Genomic DNA, 22,226 nt, shown 5'->3' with positions numbered 1-22,226 from the left:
ATTTGCTAGAGAAAGTGCAAAATTCCTGAGGGCTGTATTAAGTATGTGCAAAGCTTATAAGCCAATACCTCCACTGGTATAAAATGGCCTTGTTCTCAGTGCAGCTGATACTGCACTGGCTGAGAACCTAAACCTTTGCTTTCTTACCAGACAAATACGTGCTCTGTAAGAGTAAAGGGAACGTCAGCAGCTTTTCACTAAGGATAACTGTGCAGGTTTTTAATTCAGTGCCTCTAACTAGGAATGAATTCTTCAAGTTGTGCTTAGATCCGTGAGCTTTGCTAGAGCATGACAGAGCCATGATTACTTCAAAATTTAACATTAACCAGCTTTTCAGTGCTGATTATGTTACAAATAATTGTGAATCCATTTATAGTATAGTGCTGGCTAGAAAATGGAAATCCTTATGAATAATTTCATGGCTTGAAAGCATTTGTTACGTTAGAGTCACATATTCTTTGTAAGCTGGAAATGAATCCTCAGAAGCTTCCTAGGCAGGCAAAAGCAAGATCCTCACTTGAATTTTCCACGAGCAAAAATTGTTTTCCAGTGAAACTAAGTTTCTAAGCGCAATTCTAAAGTCAAAAATTGCAACTTTATTGAATCATAATTTCAGGACAATTACTGACATGCTTTAGTATTATTATTGATAGCTGTAATATTTTTATTAGCCTTAACTATTTTCTCTTAGTATTTGCATAAATACTAGTCATAACAATTCAACATCAGTAAATAAATTTGCTGAAAGAAACATCGTACCTGTTGCACAAAGTTCTACTTTGATACTGCAGCATACCTTCCAAGTTAAAGTATCCTCACAGCAGTCACTTCAATTCCTATTTCTAATTTACTCGTAGCTGCTCAAAAAGAGATGGGAAGCTGCAGGCGGGTAGTGCACAGATTATCCAGGCTCTGCACTTGTGTTCTTCCAAATGGACAATTAATGGTATTCAAGACACTGAAGAATTTCAGTGTGGTTTTTTTCAAGCAGTTAGTCAGGTTAGTTTCCAATCTTTCAGTGATTGTTTATTACAAATTCAGCCTTTTCCCTTTCAATTTGTTTATTCCAATTAACCTATGGACTCAAACTTGTTCAGAGCAATTTACTGTTGCTGTTGTAATTGGATAGGCAACCTGCATGGCATTTTTCTAGTCTGTGTAAGTGGCCTCAAGCCTGCTGTCTCTCACTGAGGCATCTCTGTTGACATCAAAGGATTTGGATGCCCTCCCAAGTAACAGTTTGCTATAATGCTCCATAGCCCGCACAGAGACCCTGGTTTCAAATTCGATCTTAATTTTCTGTGTTCTGAATTTTTAACTGAATGTGGCTGTTTTAAGGAAGATTCTTGTAGTAACTTTTTTGCCCAGTGCTCAGCTAAAGTAAATAGATTAAGAATTAGGATCACAGTTAAGTGTATTACAATTTAAACAGAAAATGATTTTATTAATCTAACTCGTGTGTGTGTGCAGTAGAATACCACACTACTTTGTATGCAAAGGTAACAGGAAATGCCCAGTTTCCTTCAAAAAGGAAGGAAATTCAGACCTTTCTGAATGTCATACCCGGATTCCTTGCAGTACTGTTCTTCCCTTCCTTGGCTGGCACTAGTTCAGGTGGACTGATTGTGGTTTGATGTCAGAAACACACAGCCCTGAGCTGTCATACAATTTACCTATGGCTTTAAGTATTTAAGCAGTTTCAGTGGTCTTCATTAAACTATCAACATGCTTACATATAATAATATGTATTTTTACATAAAAAAGCCATTCTAATTTGAAATTTCAATGGCAGTTTTCCTACATGTTAAGCAGTTTGGTTTTGTTTGGAAATTGGGTATCAGGACTCAGTCAAGAAATAAATGCACTGACATTAATCACCAGCTAATTAAAACACAATCATGCCTTTCTCACCCACTTTTCCATTTTATGTTACACATAGCAGTGCCTTAGACTTATGGAAGCACATTTAGCTTGGTAGAGTCTTACAAGAAAAGGTTTTATGCAAAGCCTTTAATTGCTTCCCTTGGAAGTTTTCAGGAAAAGCATAAAGTCATTTAAAGTGTTCACCACAAAGCTTTTCATAAACATTTAGGAAAATAAGTCATCCTCTGATTTCCTAGAATCACAAAATGGTTTGGGTTGGAAGGGACCTTTAAAGTAACTCATCCAGTTCCAACCCCAATGACAAGAGGCAGGGACACCTTCCACTAGATCAGATTGCTCAAAGGTTGCTCAGATTTCTTTTTCCTCATGACCTTGACAGCTGGGTGACTAGCCGTCTTTTCAGCATTTGAAAGCCTTCTGCAGTCCTTTAAGTCAATGAATCGGTTATTGATATACATGGACTAAGGTATCTTAGACTCATCGCCACAAAAACCTTTATCCTTTAAAACTGTGTAGACTCCAGGCTTAGTCCTGCTTTAATTCCCACATGAAGCAACATTTGCTTGAAAATTTGAAAGAAAATATCAACAATTCAGTATTTCTTGAAATTCGCACACCAAATGTATCAGGCTCTGCTAAAAATGTCTGAGTTCCAAGTTGTGGAGTTGGTACTTTTAAGCTTTGATATAAAAAAGTGTGTGTGTGTGTGGAGCTATTGAAACAACTGTGGAAAAACATCTCCCTTGAATTCCATGCCTTCACAAATCCTGTCTGTCTATTCCAGTTTCATGATACCTCTGCTAACATTTTTGCTGTACTTACAGTTTAAGAGCATCTTACAATAATTATTTATTAGAAATAGTCTAATGGGACAGATAAGTGGTGCATAGTCAGTTGCAGAGTGTCTGTGTCTGAGCTGAAGACACGAGGTATTTGACAGTTACATTTTGAAATAGTTTGTAGAAACTCAAAAAGAAATATTTTTTATTATTTCCATATTTCAGTACAGGTGGTTACTTTGTCAGAGCTGAAGACACGAGGTATTTGACAGTTACATTTTGAAATAGTTTGTAGAAACTCAAAAAGAAATATTTTTTATTATTTCCATATTTCAGTACAGGTGGTTACTTTGTCAGCTCAGAAAACTAAATGAAAACTTCACTATACTGAATTATTGAAGCAGTCTGTTGATGTATAGTTGTATCTGTATGCATTGGGAATTAAGATTATGTCTACAGTAAAAGAATATTAAGCCTTTATGTATTAATGGTGTCTTAAACTCCCACCTGTAATTTGAAAATCAGAATACAAACAAGTCTTTTGTAGTAGGCAGAAGGAATGCAAGTACTGCTTTTCTGTAATCGTTTCAATGCTCTAAATTGAGAGTACATGATTAACTTGTACAGTCAGTAATGTGTCTACTTAACCTTGTCAGCAATAGGAATGCTACATAGAAATTAACAACTCCTGTGCACCAAGACTTGGGTGGGTGTATGCTTGTTGTGCACTGGGGGGGGGGGGCACACAGCCCCACACTGTTTGATGCTCTCTTAGATTGACTCTGATAGTTGGCTGCCCCAGAGAATTGCCTTTTCTCTGATAGTAAATTAACTATGCTTTTAGCTGTGATACTGGTATGACAGCTACAGTGTAAATGTGATTTCTCACACTAAGTGCATTCTGTCTTCATGCCCTTCAGACATGTTTAGTCATCATCAGGAAACATTTAATAAACAAGCCCTTTCAGGAGCTTCAGAATCTTTTCTTGTAAAGCAGAAAGGTGAAAGGATAAAATAAAAAAATAATACTTAAAGCTTATGATTCAGAAGATGCTTTGTCATACTTCAGGAGTAGGAGTAAATATTAGACAAAAAGAAATCTCAAAAGGAGATACAGATCTCCTCCACACACCTCCAGGTACAAATAGATAAGAGATACAGGGTTACATATCAGAATATACTTGTGATTATTTTTCCCCCATAAAAGGCAAAAATGATAATTTAGGTTTTTTAAAGCAAGGTTTTATTTTCTAGTAATGGTTTCATCTGCCACCCATTAATATCTCTAAGTGTGCTACTTTCCTGAGTGAAAGGGGGAGGGAGGCATTTTTATGTGATCTTATTTTCATAAAGTTTTCTGTACAAAATTATCAAAAACCTCAGCCATCTCAGATAACTTTTGTTCACAGCATGGTTAAGGTTCAGAAAGAACGTGAGGCCACATATTTGCTGTGCAGTGGTCTACAGGAGCACAGGCTCAGTGGTGCTACAGAGGATATTGATACCAACCACAGCAGCGCGGTCACTAGCCTTGGGCAACTGAAGTAAATTCTGGGAGAGTACTGTAATGATACATGGATATCCTTCATTAATATTTCAAATACGCTTCAGTTCCTGAGTGCGATCTGCCTGTATGTCGTGCTGTATGTACATAAACCAAGTTCTGATCTCTTCTGATCATTGTTTAGAAGGAGGTGGTCATACAATTGAAGATGTCTCTCGTGCATACAGAGTTCCCAGTTTTAATAACTCCGGTGTGTAGGGAATGATGAAAGTTTTGTATCTAAGATTAAAATTGGAACCCGTGTCTTTCCATTTATCTTCTGGAATTATCTCTATTTACAATGATTTATGGTCTTGACAGCAGTGAATAGGCTAAATCAGAATTGTTTGGGGCATTTTGGTCTGTAAGATGTGTGTTCAGAGGAAAATTATTGGCCAGAGTTACTTTTACTATTGATTTGGCATACCTCTGTATGGCCACAATTAATTTTAAAAGTATGTAATATATAATATATAATTTTAAGAATGTTTATTGGTGCACAATCACTTCATAGCCTTTTTTCCTTATCCCTGTGCATGCTTAATCTGTTCTATAAATTAATTTTTGCATTCAGCACACAAAATTTAAATAGACACAAATGATTTCCAGTCCCTGAATGGAAATGGAGCTGCAGATACTAAAATGGTGGTGTCGATCATGAACTGATGAGTGCTTTACAAAAGAAGCAATGCAAATTCAATCTAATCCTCTCCATGAGGAGTAGTACCTCTGAAAAAGTATACAGCTGGCTCTTGAGTCTGACAGGGAGTATTGGAAGGGAGAAAAGTAGCAGTGAAGCAAGAGGGTATGTTGAACATGAGGATCTCTGACTTGTACAGGAGAAAAATGGAGATGTAGTTCCGGCTATAAAAATATAAAAAATGAAGGAACTACTGGAAGATGCAGGGGAATGTGGTGAAGAGAGACGGGTGGAAAAGATGGCTGTAGATAGAAAGGAGAAAATGAGTACAGAAAGTCAAGAGGAGAGAGGTTGATACAGAAATCTGTGCTTTGTTTCCAGTTAGTCGTTTTGGAGAAGCAAACTGTACTGCTGAGATACCTGATGAAAATGGAATCACTGAGTATCTGCATTCCTTCTCTTCATTGTGCAGTTGCTATCAGCAGAATCACAGCAAAATGCAAAGGAACAAACTTGCAGCTAAAATAAGCCTATGTTTCTGGTAAAAGGAACTCAAAACCAAGTATTGAATGGGTAGTTTCATTTTGAAGAGATATTTCATTTTCAACATTCTGCTGTGAGGGGTTTCATCCCCAATTTTATCCCAAGGAAGTATCTGCTCTTGTAAGAGTTCCCCATCAATTAGTTTGGGTCTATTCTAATACACTTCAGGGGAGCATATTGGCCTTTTTGTCCTCAATGCACAGATTCTGTTTTCCTCCTTTCTTTAAAAAAGTGCTACACAATTTTGAGAAGATCTGAACCATTTCTGCCCCATTTTGACAAACAGAAGAAGGTGTGGGTTTCAGTGCTGGCTTTGGGTTTCCCTGAAGAGCCCATTGTCCCATTTCTAGCAGTAGTAATTTTATTTTAGGAAGATGTCTGTAGTCCCGCAGCCATTTTCCAGTCAGCAAAACAGTGCTTCACAGGGGAAATTCCAGCCAGCTCAGCTGTCAATACAGGTTTGAACTTTCAGGTGATTATTTTAAAGATATCCACAAAACTTTAAGGGTTTGCGCACCACTGATACTGAAAATTTATTCCCACGGTCTATTTGTTTCATGTCCCTAATGTCAACCCAGGACTATTCTGGGATGTAGTTCCTCAATGCTGACTTGTTTCCTCCCATAAAAGCACTAAGAACATGATTGTGATTAGTACTGAATGCTAGTTATATACTAACTAAATAACAGCATTCCCTGGCAAAATCACAAATATAGCTGATAAGTAATTACCCCTGTGAGGTATGTAGCATGTAATCAGCCTTTCTGCAAAGTGCCAGCTATGTAATTAAAGGCCCAGCAGTTACCATTTCAGTAAAAGACTATGCATAATATTTGGGTTGTATAATTTCCTGACTTACCTGGGAGTATAAGTACAGAAACATGGTTACAAAGCTATTACTCAGTTTACAGAAATTACTCAGTAGCCAAGTATGACTCATTGCCGCCTTTTATCTGCAATAAAAGCAAAATAGCATTTTCTTTTATCTGCATTATGTCCTAATTACCTGCCGGAACTGAAGTAAATAGAACAGTAATATGCATGGGGAAGGAGCGTCTCCCTCTCATGTCTTTCTGCAGTTACAGCTAACTACATCTCGGACTACAGCAATATTCAAAATTATCATAGTAGTGGGCTCCCGCTAATAACACTAAGTGATGCTCCAGAGATACCCTCTCGGTTTAATGTGGGAGTTGTGTAAGAACAGGAATTCTTTTATCTCTGAGTTGCACTGTGAACCTTCAACGCGGCACGTATCTTTCAAGTAAATCACCTTTCCCAAAATGTGGAAATTGTGAAAGGGTGTTTAATGCCTGTGTCAGCTATATCTTCCTTTGCTGAGTAGGTTTAAAGCAGCCCTTGCAAGTTTGCAAGCAGTGTCAGTACTTCCTTCAGAGGCAGCAAACCTTTGAAGAGAGATGTGGCAGGTGATGGAAAGCCTTCAAAGAGCCAGCAGTCTCATTTTCAGCAATAGAGAGGTCATTAGCCCAGGGGAGTGTTCTGCCTGGGCCTCTTCTGTTCACAGAATGCCCAACCCAGGAATCCTGCTATATCTCACCTACCTGGTGGTAGGTGAGAACTGAGGTATCAAGACTAGATATTTATTTCATGAATAAAGAATAGCACATAGCACTTCCTGTGGGATTTGAATAGATGAGCGCTTTGGTCTAACAAAATAAGTGATGTGTGAAGGTGGGAATGTGTGAGAGACAGGAGGAGGAGGAGGGAGAAGGTCACTTCAGAATCCAGTTTTCAGAGATCACCTAAGTGTTTGCCCTCAAAAGCAAACAAGCCACAACTAGTCTGTGTTCTTTGGAGTCTAATTTGTGTTAATCACACTCTCTGCACCTTCATAATGTCTAAGTAACTGGCTGAAACAAGCGCTATATTTGTTCAGACACCAACAGCAAGGGAAGGATATATCATCCTATTCTGAACAGCAACAATCTCCTTTTCTCTTAGTGCATCCTCCTTAAAAAATACTATTATTGACTACCCCTTCAGGAGTATGGCCAGACTTCTGAGCTGCCTGAAATCTCAGTCCTTGGAGCAGCAGCAGTTAAGACACCTGACTTAAATGTAACCTTTAATATTTGAGTATTAGTATTTCAGTCAGGTTTTTATAAAACAAAATAATTTAAAAAACCCAGTATATTACTATTTGAAAAGTAATTTGAGAGGATGGGATGGCTTGGTTTATATTAACACTCATAGTCCTTTCTTTAATTACATATTATTACTGAAAAGTATTTCCTTGTTTTTTGAGCAAATACTGCCTGTTTCCGGAGGCAAGTTAAACCTGTGTTTCATTTAGTTCATGAGCAGAACTCCATTTGCAGGCCACACACAGCACTGAGTCCTCAGAAGAGTGAAAAATAAGTTCATTGCAAATGTCTTAATAGAAATATCTATTAGGCAGAATCCCTGCACATATCATCTGAGCAGAGGCAGATCCTGGAGATCAGAGAAAGTGCTTTAAATTCCAGATAAGATTCAGAGATGAATGATGAGGCCTCATGAGTGAAATAAAGTAAAATTCTACATACGATGTCTTGAGGTGTGAATAAACTCACCGACCGAAAGGTCATTTCGGCTACCTATGAAGATAGCTTGATCAAAAAGCCCAAACTTCTTTTCAATTTTGGTTATACATCAATATTAGAAAGGACATTAGTAATGCAGAAATGTGAAACTAACACAATTTGGGCCTCAGTGTACATGAAAACATTATCCCTAATCTATCCGGGCACTTCTGATTGATGTATTTACAATAATAATGTGTTCCTTATGGAAATAAAAGTTACATATGTTTTAAAATCATTAAAGTTAAAATTCAAAAATCTAATTGAAAACTTCAGTAACATAGTCAGATTTCAGGTCTCGGAGTATGAAATAAATGAGGTATTTGGGCTACTTCAGTTAGGTGAGAGGTCACAGGATTTAGCAGGATTACTTTTTCAACCCTTAGAGTTATTCTTACTTGGTAAGTGGTAGTAATGTGTTTGGTTGGTGAATAATTCTCAAAGACTGTATCTCTCTAAGTCCTTGCATTTTAAGTCGCTGGTCATAGATATAGACATTTGGATATATAACATTTATAGCAGTTTCTATAGTTTAAAGAGATGTTTAACAGAAAATTTATACTGAGAAATCACAGCACAGATCAATATCTGGCATATAAATAAATTTAAAAATTATATGAGCCCTTGAAAGCTGAAGGCAGAAAATTAAGCTGTACTGTTTATTCTGGCTGAAATTTTGGCTGTTCTTTGTATTCCTCTGATTCAGTTAGATAAGGGTTGATTCAGCTTGATTTTAAAAGAATGTTACTGTGTTTCATTATTAGGTAGAAAGTGCATTCATCTCAGGATATTGATCATTCTTCCACTTAGAAAGAAGCAGTTTCGCACCTGATAGGACCAAGGAAATATTTTACTGCAGCATTTCATGGTGGGAGGTAATAATGCCTCTTTCTTCCTTTCTTTTCCTGCTCTCCACAGCAGTAGATTTCAAAGGGCAAATCCATGCGGACAATGCCCATCCTGCATTTCTGAAGCAGTTTGTTATCCTTAGTATTATCCTTAGTAAATTTATTTATTCTTTTATATGTGCAGGTAACTCATTTGTGGAATGTTGATATGGTCTGCAAATAAATAGCTGTAGCCATCAGATTGATTGCTAGCCATCAGAGCACCTTGCAAAGACCATCGGCATAAATGTCCCCTTTAAAATGTAAAACATTTGGGAAGTAGTGTGTCCAATAGATTGCTCTACTGCATCATCTCCTGCCTTTGGCAATAGGAGGAGCTTCCACTGGTGAAACACTGGTTTAAAAAGAGTAGATTTTTCTTGTGACAAAACTGATTTTTCAAGTGTACTTAAAACTTCCAAATAATTAAAAAGGGGTAAAAGGGAAGCTGATGGCTTATTTGAAAACAACTGAAAACAACATAAGGTTAGCATTCCTCATTCTTTTTTTTTTTTTTTTTTTAGCATTATTTAAGCACTTGTTAAAGGTAATTTTAGTCTGTAGCTTGTCTTACTTGGTGCTGTAAAGAAGGTGGCAATTGTGTAGTATGAAGTTTGGTAGCTCCTGTATATGTATTTGTATTTTTCATTACTGACATAGCAAGACAGATGAGCAAAGAGCAAATAACATGAATGAGACTTACAATTTGGTAAGTATTCATTTTAGAAATTATTTGGGCTATTTTATTACTGATTTCTGAGCCTTAGTAGTAACCTTTGTAGTACATATTATTTCAAGTGGGTCCTAGTTCTCCTAAGTTCAGCGGAATCTGTTAGTACATATTTCTCCTAACACATGGTAAATACTTTTTTTCAGTCATACTATGTGCTTGTTTTCAAGAGGTGAGATCAGGTTGGAGTCACCTCAGCTTAGCTCACTTTGGACCTCCACTTTAACTGCCTAATGTCATAAATGACCTTTTGAACATTTTCTGTTGATGAAACATTAAGACTGGGGGTGCATTATTATGTTGGAACTAGATGATCTTAAGGTCCTTTCCAGCCCTAACTATCCTATGATTATATATTATACGCTATAGCAGATTTAGCTTCCTGTTCGATAAGGAAGAGACACACTTAAAATCACACCCAACTTTAACACCTAAATTAGGTAAGTGAAATCATTGCCTCTTCCTCAGGCTTGTAGCTAGTATATTTATTTTTATAAAGACAAGATGGAAGGAGCTATAAAGTTAAAGATACCTTCACTCAGTGAGAGAGATAGGAAAGTATGTAATTGGTCAGAACTGGTTATGGTTAGTTGAGTGTGAAAAGCAAAGGGAAACTGCCTAAGGGAAGAGAAATTGCCTACTTTAGGTGTAGGCAATAAAGAGTTTATTGACATCTCATAAACACTGCTATATATATAGTTTACTCACCTTTTCATTTCCTGCTACTTCATTGATGAATGTGCAATTAAAAATCTTTATCTGAGTATTCGTAAAGAAAAATTATGTGATTTAGTAAGGATGTAGGGATGCACCCTATGAAGAGATTCATGAGCTCGTGATGCATTGGCAAATTCTGAGTAGTTCTTTTAAGATTTACAGTTCTGTCATATTAGGAATGTCTGGCATAAAACTTCAGCTGGGTGCTGTCTAAGCCTCAAATATATGCTGTGTAACATTTAGAAAACTAGTCAGAAGGAAAAGCCAGCATGCATAATTACGCACAAAATTGAGTTTGAATTCCCAGTTTGTTGTGATTCTGATGTGCAGAGTGAATCCTGAGTATTTACTGTGGGTTTTTTCTTTTAATTTTCTACCATGTTCTGGTATGTTTTGATTTAGGAACAGCTTCTGTAAAATGCACATGGCAGTGAATGAATTTATGGAAGGGTTTTATTTGACCTAATGAGGACTTTGAATTTTTTAGCCACTACTAGAGGTAAATGTTATAAAATGGTAAGAAGAAAGTCTGATGACTGTGAGCTGCTTTGGTACAACAGGCATTTTCTGATACTTTGTAAACTCCTGCTCCTGAGGAGGGCTGAAAACAACAGAATTAGCTAATGCTCCCTTGAGGTCACTAATTTTGACAAACAGTTGGATTACTAAGTGCTGTTTGACTTTATATCAGGATACTTTTATGTGTTTTGTTAGTTAATAATCAAGTGGTGTTAATTGATTGATAGGAAAAAAAAGGGAAGGAAAAAAAAAAAGAGAAGCAGAATAACACTACCAGTATGAGTTACTGTTCAGTAAAGGTTTCTGTTAAAGATAATGAGTGCTATAAGAACAAGGAACAGCCAAAATGGAAGCCTATTATTTAAGCATAGTAGAGAAAGTTGCTAACTGCTTATTTAAGTGGTGTATTCATGTCCTGGCTTTCTAACTTCTTAAATCAGCGCTGCCTCCTTCACCGGGAATCAGTTTCTGACGGCATTGTGAGAGGGGAGTGTTTCTTCGGACACAGCATGTCACTTCAGCTCCACCCATTATCTTCTCTGATGTCAGAGCATCCATCAACCAAGAAAGCCTGGAAAGATGGGTGGCCCAATTCAGAACACTATGTTCAAATGATGTTCACTAGGCTTACTTGAGGGAGAGAGAAACGCAGAGTTTAATGACCAGGAAAAACTTCCTAGTCTTGAAGAATAATCAACATGTTACTTCCTAATCACATTCATATTTCTTTATGGGTTCATGACAACAGTTTATGCAAAATATTTTACGTTATATTAGGTACCAAGACTTAGTTATTAGGTAGCTGAAGGAAAATCAATAATACTTTTGTTTAATAGTATAGTTAACAGTTACCAGTTTTCTGTTTCACTTAAATGTTTAGTTTCCATTTCAGTTGAACTTAACTATTAAATACATAATTTCTGAAAACTTTTTAGATACTTTAGGATTCTCTGATAATTTCTCCTTTTTTTAGAAGATTTTAAAATGATTTGTTCTGATACAAGCTCTGAAAGTACCCTGAAGTCTTTACAACTAGAATAAGACACTCACAACTGATAGAATACTACAAATTGGTCTAAGAAAATATTTGCATCGATCTGAGCTCTTTGAGGTGTATTCATTTTAGTGATAATAATAGTGAGGTTTTCATTGTAAAACACTGGAATTCCAAGAGTTCTGCAAACCTGATTTCAAATTTATTTCACTCTACATTGTGATAAAAATTCCAAAGGCTGTGTGTGTGGGTATGCCTATGTATATTTATATATTATGCATTCATACATATGTATATGTACAAAGTAGTGTTTTCCAAGAGTAAGACAGAAAAAGAATCTATCTAGGTGAGCAGCCAAAGATATTTCAAAATCAAATGGGAAACAGCCAGCACGAATACCATGCAAGATCTTACCAGGGGACTCTAAAATGAGAGGCTGAGAGATGACTTAGATTATTATTTTTCGCCTTTCTCCTCCTTTCTTTTAATACAGTTAACAAATAGAAGTTTATCATTAGATCTTTTAATTCCTTTCAGCTGATACTCTCTATAAAGGGTTGGTTTGCAGATGACTCAGACATCAATACGTGGCTGGAATGAAGCTGGTTTCATTAAATGATAGAGTAATAGAGTGAATATTGTGATTACAAAAGAGGGCACGCAATACTGCTATCAAAGACAGTGATATACTGTGCCTGGCAGAATGCCATCAAAACAAGGGAGACTAAGAGAATATCCAGCAAAGGGGTCAACGCTACAATTAACATCCTCTCTCTAGCATATGGGGCAGGTAGTTTAGATAAAAACAGGTAATAAATCTTGGAAAGCTCAGAGTCAGATCCATATACTTAGCTCTTTTAAACTGAGGATGGTACACAAATCAGAGGAAAACTAGCTCACAGTAATAAAACATTTGTCCCAGTTTCTACTGGGCGATTGCAGTGTCTTTGTTCACCTTCTTTGAGATAAAAGACATTTCCTGTGTCAGTCAACCTCAGAATAAAATGCACTACAGAGCTCTTCAAGATTCAGGGGTTTATCTCAGGAAAATCAAAACACGTCTTAACATCTGTAAGTCTGGTATTAAATACAGACTCAGCTCTTTTAGGTGCTTGCTTTTCTTTCTACTTTCATATGAATGTACGTGGAGGGGATAGGGTTGAGAAGGGTTGAAATAAGAGAAAAAAAAGTTGTTGAAGGATGATTCTTCCCCAGCCACATTTTCAGGATGATTGAATGGACATCCACACTGCTGTTTGACATGTTAAATAAACCATACTGCATAATTAATATCAGAACACAAGGTATTCTAACAACGTAGTCTACCTGTATTTTCTGAAGAACACCACACAAATCTTAGGGCTGTTTCCTGAACAGTCTGTGAAAAGATGGGGGTTTTAAGTGAAAGTAAAGGTCTAAGTTTTATAAACATAAAACAGCAGAAAAAAAACATGGACCAGGCAGTGAGTAAACGGTTGAAAATACCTGTTTGGAGGGACTGTGATTAGATGATAAATAAGTACTTATTTGTGTACAGCATTTACTTGAGCAAGGTACATGAGAAAATCCATTAGGTTTATACTCAGTACATTGTACTGAATAGTTTATGTTGAAATACTTGCTTTGTAACGTATACAAAATTACAATGTTAAAATACTTAGCATTAAACTGAATTATCTTTTCGGTTAGTGAGATTATGAAGGTGAAGAAGTGCCTCCAATACTTCACCTCCAGTTTCTGTTTCAAAACATAATGTCATGGAAAATGTGTTCTGCTTTACTTAGCTTCTAAATAAGGTGCCAGTATAGAGCCATCTGAAGAGAGTTTTAGGGCCATTATTGTCAGGGTTTCATATTAGCTACGGGCATGTAATTGGTACCCCATTTAAGAGCTCAGACTTGCTCCATTGTCAGTAGAGCCTTGAGAATGAGATTCCTGTGGCTCTCATCCTCCTTAATATAATCCCAAGAGGTTTCTCTTCCTTTTATGCATGCAAGTAGAGGCAGGGAATACAAACTGTGTTTCTAGTTTCCTCACCTCTGTGAGGAAGCAGTAACTTGCTTAAGAGTTGCATAAGGAGCAGGGAAGTATCTCTTTTGCTTCCTTCTCTGGATAATGTTCGTCTGATACTTAGTTGAGGTTCCAGAAAGAAGGGATTAATTTGCACAGTGTTTAATCTCCTGTATTCTAGGACTGATCACACATATGAATGCTCCATCCCTGGCAGTGTTCAAGGCCAGGTTGGATGGAACCTTGGGTTATAGGGTTTAGGGTGAGGTGTCCCTGCCCATGGCAGGGGGTTTGGAATGCGATGATCTTAAGGTCCCTTCCAACCCTAACTATTCTGTGAGTCTATGAGTCTATATTCCTTTACAACTGCAGATTTACATGGCAATAAAGTGGACAGATCAGAAGATATGCCGCTGTAAGGTCTTTAAAAGGTAGTTCTAAAAGAAATAAATTTAAAACACAAATGTAGAAGAATATTTAACAAATTCTTGCCCCATATATGAAGCTAAAATAATATTAGCATATGCACTGGAGGCATCCAAGTTCTGATACAGATAGTAGTGATGGAAAACCTTCTTCACAAGTACAAATTACTCCATCTAACAACCACTACTGCCAAGAACTGGAAGAGTGGTGATGGTTTAGTCTCATAAGCATAAAAGCAGTGGTCTACAGCAAAGCAATCTGGTGGCTTCGGTTTGCCTCCACTGCCTGCCACCAGCTGTCCAAATTCAGACACTTGCTCAGAGAGACTTTGTGACCAAATTAAAAGCAGAGCTAACATTCAAAGTGTAAGTTGTATGTGAAGCTTCAGTGTACAACAGTATTCTTATGAAAAAAAAAAACCTGAATTTGTAGATTGTGAGGATGTTTTTCAATGTGTCACCTGTTAGTTTAACTGGTGAGAGTATACTGATTCCTCCTTTTCCCATATACAGTAGATTTTCCTTCCAGTCTGTCTTAATTACTGCATACATACTGTATCTATTATCACTTCAGAGGCAGGGCATACTGATTTTACAGAAGGGTAAATGTACAAAGGTAAAGCCAAAGGGTTTATATGATAATGTGACTATTTTAGAGCTTTATTTTAAGTTTTCTGAAGAGCTTGTGGAGATATTGAGGACAGATTTGCAATCTACACAATTGCTCCCCTTAGTGGTGAAGAATATACCCATCCTTTGCCACAGATGTTTTAATCCTTTGTTTCAGCAATGCTTAGATGCACTAAAGCCAACACGTGGCAACTGTCTGGCCTAATGCACAGAGCCTATTACTGGGGTAGACTAAATAATGGTACAAGACACAAAAATTTGTATTACTGGATGAATTTGATTATTCTGAGTTTCATTTGCCTTTATTTTCAGTAGCTCATCCACAAAACGAACAGGCTGACAGATTATACTGTAGCACAGTGCCAGTGTCAAGTGGGTATCTCTTGATTCTCACAAAAGGAAATTTTTGCTATAAAACTTCCATATTCACAGTAGAAATTGACTTTTTTTTCATTGTGTTAGAAATCAGAACTGCACTAGGTAACCCATTAGGCCAGTGAAGTAAGCACAACCTGAATACTGGCTATCTGCATACTGAATTACAGACTTGCAGTCTCCACTAGGACATTTGCAGCAGTATATCTGTTTATCTTTTATTCTTGGTGGTGATGGGATAATTAAAAAGCATGAAAGAAATCATAAGGTGCTTATAGACAATGAGGAAAAAGAGATCAAAAGTCAACTGTGTGACTCGCTTCCCTGTATCACCTAATGAGCTTTCGCAGGGAGCTTAGCTACTGAAATCGAAGGCAAAGATTTATTAGAAGAAATCAAAAGGAAGCAGCAGTTACAGGAAAAGCAGTGCCCTGAAATACATTCTTTTCCTTTTTTAAGCTCACATGCCTATGGATGAGAACTGACAATAGGAAAACCATTAAAGATACTAAACGAGTTCCTAAAGTAACAGATAAAAGCTCATTCAACAACATCTTTAAAGTTCCCATTTATCACAGAGATGTTAAAAAACCTCAGAGTGGGAGAAGACAAAGAAAAACGTGGTATTCTTAAAATAATCTTTCCTGTCCCCACCCAAACATCATCTGCACTCTGTGTTCTGAACAAGGTGCCATGCTTTGAAGCAGACTTACTACAGAGCATGTGGCTGCTTTCAGAACAGGGCGGAGGGTTTGATCTGAGTGCTGTAACTGAGTGGATAATGCCAGTGCCTTCAAATGTAAGATCAAAGAAGGAATCCCTCTATTTGTTGTCATCTTTACTCAAATGAGATAAAAATGCGGGGCCTGAGTTGTGTCTGCATGTGTACAAAGTTTTCATAACCCTGACCTCCATCATGCTTCCAAATAAGGAAACTATTCCATTGTTAAGGTTGTAAGCACTGTATTCTGTACAGGAGCATACAAAGGATTTGAGGTAAGTGTTTTGCTTGCTGAAGGACTTGCAGATTTATAAATACAGTAAATGCCATTAATGAAAGCATAACAGTGATTAAGAATATTAGCTGTCAGTTAATACATGTGATAATAATTCACCCTCTTGATGAAGATGAGGTGCACTGCAACTCTTTATTAGTAGAAGCAGTGCCTTCGTGACAGTCTGTAGACTTTGCATTTTTCCAGACATGCACAGCCCTTGGAGAGGGCATTTTTGTGCAGCAGCAGTGACACACTAAGCGTGACTAACTTTCTATTACGCTACTTTATAAAAATATGCAATTTATAATCCCCAGTGTACTCCTGACCTCCTTGCAAGCAGAGGTAAGCATTAGTATTCTAGCTGCTCGGGTACTGTAATCCCTGCATGAATGTGGTTCTTCCTTCCTTAATGATCCCATTCTGCTATAAATGAATAAAATAGCCTTCTCCACTATAGTCTTCATTATAGACTGGCCTAAATGTTTTACTTATTGAAGTACTACCCAACTGCAGAAAATAGATTTTTTGAGAGGACACGGAGTTAAAGAAAAGACTGCTGCTGAAGTGCTGCATGATCGTAGAAAACGGTTACAGTTCTGAGTGACGCTCCAGCAGATGCACATCAGCTCAGGCATGATGATTTATATTCTGTCGAGTTAGGTTGAACAAGCAGAAGCATACATTCTTTTTCAGCTTAAGTCACCTCTGTTCAGAAGAATTCAATTGCAGAAGTGAAATAATTCATCCAGTGTTAATGTTTAATGGTAATCATATTTAGAATTTTTCCATAAAAAGCAGAGGGGGAGATTTGAACACCTTTACAGTTTCTGTGTGTATCTTTTATTCACTTTCAGAAAATGAAGCTCTGTGCTTGCAGGTTTAAGGCACCTCTAGACAGTGACAAAAATAGAAAGTACTGTCCAGGTTGGCCTCACCAGCCCAGCTATTTGTCATTGCAGTTATGCTTTGCTTAATATTTCCAAGTTTTTAGCACATAATTTGCTGTCAGCAGTCAGTCTCTTTTTCAGCCCCAGTACCCTCCCTGAGGAGATGCATGAGCAACACCACAACAGAACTGACATTCTGACCTTGTCTAGGAATTTGTTTTGAAGAAGATACTGTATAATTTATTCTCACGTGCAACTATTTAAATCTGAATCAGGTAATAAGACTGGAATTAAGTCTGATTGGGATGAGAGTTAGTGAAAGAATGCGAGCCAGGCAGCTGACCAGGTTGCTAGCAACATAATTTAGCAAAAACAAAACAGAAAGGGGAGGATAGGACCAGAACTGGTCCTGTAACAGCGGTGCATACCAATCATATAGAATTATTGATTTTATATTAATTAATATTTAATAGTTTTAAATGCTGTAGGTAAAATGATAAAATGCTGAAACTCATAGCCAGCAGAAAGAGTTATACTGAAAAAAATAATACTTGCAAGACAGATGGGAGGGCTGCATATCAGAGGGATGAAAGAGTAAGGGAGTTACTCGGAGGATAAATTCCTCTGTTGTTCCTTGCAGATATTCAGAAAAGAAAACTTAGTTTATCTCAAAATGTTTCCCTCTCTGCTGATACTAGCCAAATCAGAATGAAAGAAAAGATAGACAAGAGGCTGAAAGCACCTTAGCATTCTCAGATGAAATAGTCGCAGTTTGTACCTACCTCTTGTTGTTTGGCTTTGCTGTTTACGTTATTTTCTTTTTTATGCCTGGAGTATGCTTACAGTGAAATAACCATAACTGATGAAAAACAATGATTTGGGATTGTTTCACAGAGATTTTAGGATTTGGGTGGTTTATTTCTAAAAAGGGAATTTTAAAAATCTGTTTTGCAAAGCAGTTCTTATTCTGGTGAGCCTTAGCTCACGTAAGCAGTTATCAGTTAACAGAAGTACTAGGTAAGCAAGAGTGGAACCTGTCTTCAGTTTATGTCCATTGTGTCTCTGTCACAGCATGCATCACTTTGAAAAGCCTCTGTCTTCCTGGTGACTTCTCCCTAGACACTGGAAGGCTGCTATTCCCATCCCCCTAATGGTGCTCCACTCCAGGCTAATTTCTCAGCCTCTCCTCACATGGCAAGAGCTGGCCGTTTTGTTGTCCCTGTACTTCTTGTATTCAGGTGTCCAAAACGAGGTACTGCATTTTAGATGTAGTCTAAAGAATGGGGGGGGGGGGGGGGGGGGGGCAGTTCAGAGCATGCTAAGACACTACAACAAGCATAGTGAATAAGTGAACAAGCATAGGTGAATAGAGTGGCATGGCCTGGTTTAGAGTGGGATGGCCTGGTTTAGAGCTGGATTAAGGTGCTTTCTTCAAACAACCTGTAGACAATAATGGTTCAGACTACTTAGGCAGAAAGAAAGAGTTTGTGTCTTATACCTGCACTAAGTAGTGCTCTTTCTAGTAAGTAGAAAGCTTTTCTTCCTGTCCTTTTCTTCTTCCATTTACTGTTTTTTTCATGGATGTTTGAGTGTATTCTGAAACCACTTTGTCAGCAAAGTCACACAAACCAGAAAGATGGAAGGAGTATCTGCTGTCTCAGCTCTAAAGGGATAGATTCAAGCTGTGCTCTGAGTCGTACTGACAGGATGTGCAGGGCTGTGTGTGTGGTCAAAGTGAGTGGTCTGCTGAACATTACTTAAGGGGCTTTCAGGAAGCTTGCCAGAGGCTTGTGAGCATGCATGGCTGTTCAACTGAACTGCTCAAAGTGCAAGCTCTCTTTGTTTATCTAACCAAACAGGCGAATGATACATTTTGCATGAGTATGCCCCAACTGACCTAAGTGAGGCTAAAAAAGCTGTAAGCTGTAAAGTACATGTTCTCACATGTGCATGCCTAGCTCTTATGTACAAAGCTGGAAAAAGAGACACTTTGCAAACAGCGTCATGTGCGTTTCAGACCAAAGTTCTATGGGTTTTGTTCATTCCTTTTGGTTCATTCAGTATTCAACTGAAAAATCTCTGATGTTCCTCGTTAGATTTAATGTCTTGGGAAACTTACTTCCTAAGACATACATTTGAGTCTGCTTTCATCTGTTTCATAAAAGCACATTCCAGATCAGTGCCTTGTAATCAGCACTAAGACTTCAAGCTGGTTAATTCAGTGTGATTTGATTAATACATTTTAGAGGCAGTCTGACACGATAGAGTGATTAGACCAACCTAGCCATGCAGCAGTCTTTGAAAGCCAGGCTTACTCAGCTGTAATTTTGTCTCATTAGGATAGCTCTATAAATTAGATTTTAAGAAATAAAGTCCTTACTTGAGATTATTAAATGTATTTATTTGCCAAACTAGTATATTTCATAATGTTATTTTCATGGCTTCACTGCAATCATGTTATATTCCATTGCCACTGTGGAGCTCATGCAGGGAAAAAATCTGGCTTCCTGTGCTAACAAGGTGAAGAAGGTGTCTGAAATGACAGCATAACAAATTACCCTCCACATTTATTTATTTCATTATTTTGTTGCCTGTGAAATGGCCAGGCATGAAATACTGCCTGCTGCTGAATGACTGGGATGTATTCCAGGTTTGTAAATAATTACATTGCTTCCTTGTGGAATGTTTTTTCACACTGGGACCCAGTACAGATATTTGAAAGTTCTTTTGGTGGCATATACCCGTGTCTGTGTACTTAAGCTGGATTGAAATTGTATGACAATGAAGTGCCTGACCAACTTGGGTGCTTTTGAAAACTCAGGAAGCACAATCTCATGAATTGTGCCGGAATTCCCTTTAAAATAAAACTTGGTGTTTGTGTGTTGAGATCTAAGGAAAAGCACATAAGCGATGGTGTGAGGACTTTACCAAGCTGCCTACACTATCGTCTTACATTCCAGGACGCATCAGAAAAAATAAAGGTTAGTAAGTACCTTTCCTAGCATGGACATGTGCAGTTGGGCATCTGCATTTTTCTTGGCGGCACTGGAGCCCCACTGCTAGAGTAATTATTGTGGAATTTATGTAATGTTGTGTTTTCAGAAAGCGTTTTCTTTGAAAACTACAACTGCCCTATTGGTTAAGTCAATAGAGTAATCAGACCAACTACACATTATCAAGTGCTTTGTGTGTATTATGTCCCAGCTGTTTGGGTTTGCTGTATTAAAGTGTTCCTCAATAGCACTTGAGACATCCCAGGTGATGCAGTTTAGGTTTGCAACAGAGAAATACTCTGGAAGGGCTCTCTGAAAGGTGTCAAGTGTTAACGCCTGTAGTTTTTGTAAATGCAAGGTCTCTCCAACTCGGGCACATCATTCATTTTGTTTAGTGTATTTAATGTCTGATGCATCACATTCTAATGATCAGTCAGAAATCCTGGCAAACGGTTTTTCCTTGAAAGGGAGGACTGCATAATGCTATTTGTGATTGCTGTTTGTTCAATAAAGTTTTCAGTCTTTCAATTTATTTACTTTCAGTTTTGGTTTCAGTTCATTTAACCTTCAGAAAACATTTGTGCCGTCTACTGTTTACAAAAGGAAGGCTCTAGCAGCCTCTTACTGCATTTATGTCTTGCTATGGAGCTATGATGTCTGCAGTAATAAATGCATCCGTTGAAATAGAAGTGATTAAGTGCCTGTTGAAATGTCTTTTGGAACAAAACATTAGCTTTTGCTTTCAAGGGGCAGATATTGCAGTAGATAGCACTTAACCCAGCCAAGGACAAAGTGTTACGTTTAAACATCCCTTTTCTGCTTGCCCCTGTGAAACAGCAAGGATATCTGCATGCAAGCACTTCCATTTCTTAATACATCAAAACAAGTAGCTCTACAGACCTGAAAGGGGCATGATTGTAACTATTGCTTTACTTTTGAAAACAACCCATCCTACCAGTTTGCCATCGTTTATTTCTTAGGACTTTTAAATCTGAAAAATACAACCAAGGAAGAAAGGATTGGGCAGGCTTTGATACCTACATACTAGACTTCTGTCGTCAGAGGCACTGATTCATCTGGCTGTACATTTTCGAACTAAAACCTAATCTAACCATCTTGCAATGATCCACCTGGTTGCCCAGCTCAGAAATTGACTGAGATTTGATATTAATATTGCAGTCTCGAAATTATGTTGTAACTTTTGCTGTTGGTTTTCGAAGCTGATGTATGTCACTGAAACCACATAGATCCTTACTTTGCTAACTATCTGGGAAAAAGCTTAAGGCCAGAAGATGAAGGATGGAGAACCTTTGCGTTTCCTGCACAAATCAGGTGGATGCATACGCTACTTGTCCATCCGTGTGTATACGGAGCACAACAGAGGTCCTTCTAGTACTGTGGAAGTCCTGATGCATTGCATAGGATTTCCCAAGTACTAATGCAATAAGTTAACAACAAAAATTGAATCAAATCTTTGACAATAACTCACCAATCTAGTGACTGAGTGCTGTCTATTATCTTCTGAAGCTAACAGTAATTATGTTGATACTTCCCAAGTATGCATTTCTTATGTAGTTTTATATTTCAAAATTGGATGCAGACATTAAGAAACTAATATTGTGTATTCACAAATGTGAAAATGCAGAGCAAATACCAAAGTGCCTGATTTTTCTGTTTGTTACCCATTTTCAAATAGTGTGTTTTAAGATGCCTCTATTTATCAGCTGTATTCTGCAAGTATGCCAAGAGTATTTAGCAACATTGTTTTCACTTTCATTAATTTTAGTGATGTATAAATCGCAATAATGTTATTGTCTTCTCTGAGTGAAATTTGGAAACCAGAGAATTTAAAAAACATACGGGATATAAAAATTAGTCACCTGGCAGTAATTAATATTTTTTCTTGCATTTTGTCTTTCAGATTTGCGATAAAGAATGGCATTACTACGTTGTCAATGTTGAATTTCCCGTCGTTACATTATACACGGATGGAACAACATATGAACCTTACCTTGTGACCAATGACTGGCCTATCCACCCTTCCCACATAGCCATGCAGCTCACAGTTGGTGCTTGTTGGCAAGGTAATT

General features: G+C 37.5%; 1 protein-coding gene across 2 annotated transcripts in view; it reads left to right on the top strand.

Annotated features, from left to right (window-relative positions):
• Nucleotides 1–22,226, top strand: part of CLSTN2 (calsyntenin 2) — a 318,074-nt gene that overhangs the window by 270,886 nt on the left and 24,962 nt on the right. For both annotated transcript variants that reach the window (XM_057429065.1, XM_057429064.1), the window contains exon 9: nucleotides 22,058–22,220. In XM_057429065.1, coding sequence (XP_057285048.1) covers nucleotides 22,058–22,220 — 163 coding nt within the window. The remainder of the gene's footprint in view (nucleotides 1–22,057; nucleotides 22,221–22,226) is intronic.

The sequence above is a fragment of the Pezoporus wallicus genome, unplaced genomic scaffold (assembly GCF_028554395.1).
Source record: "Pezoporus wallicus isolate ANWC-B61680 ecotype Strahan unplaced genomic scaffold, APGP_CSIRO_Pwel_v1 contig_593, whole genome shotgun sequence".
Taxonomy (NCBI): domain Eukaryota; kingdom Metazoa; phylum Chordata; class Aves; order Psittaciformes; family Psittacidae; genus Pezoporus; species Pezoporus wallicus.
Note: the sequence above shows the minus strand (reverse complement) of the source record. Positions and strands in the feature narration are given on the sequence as shown.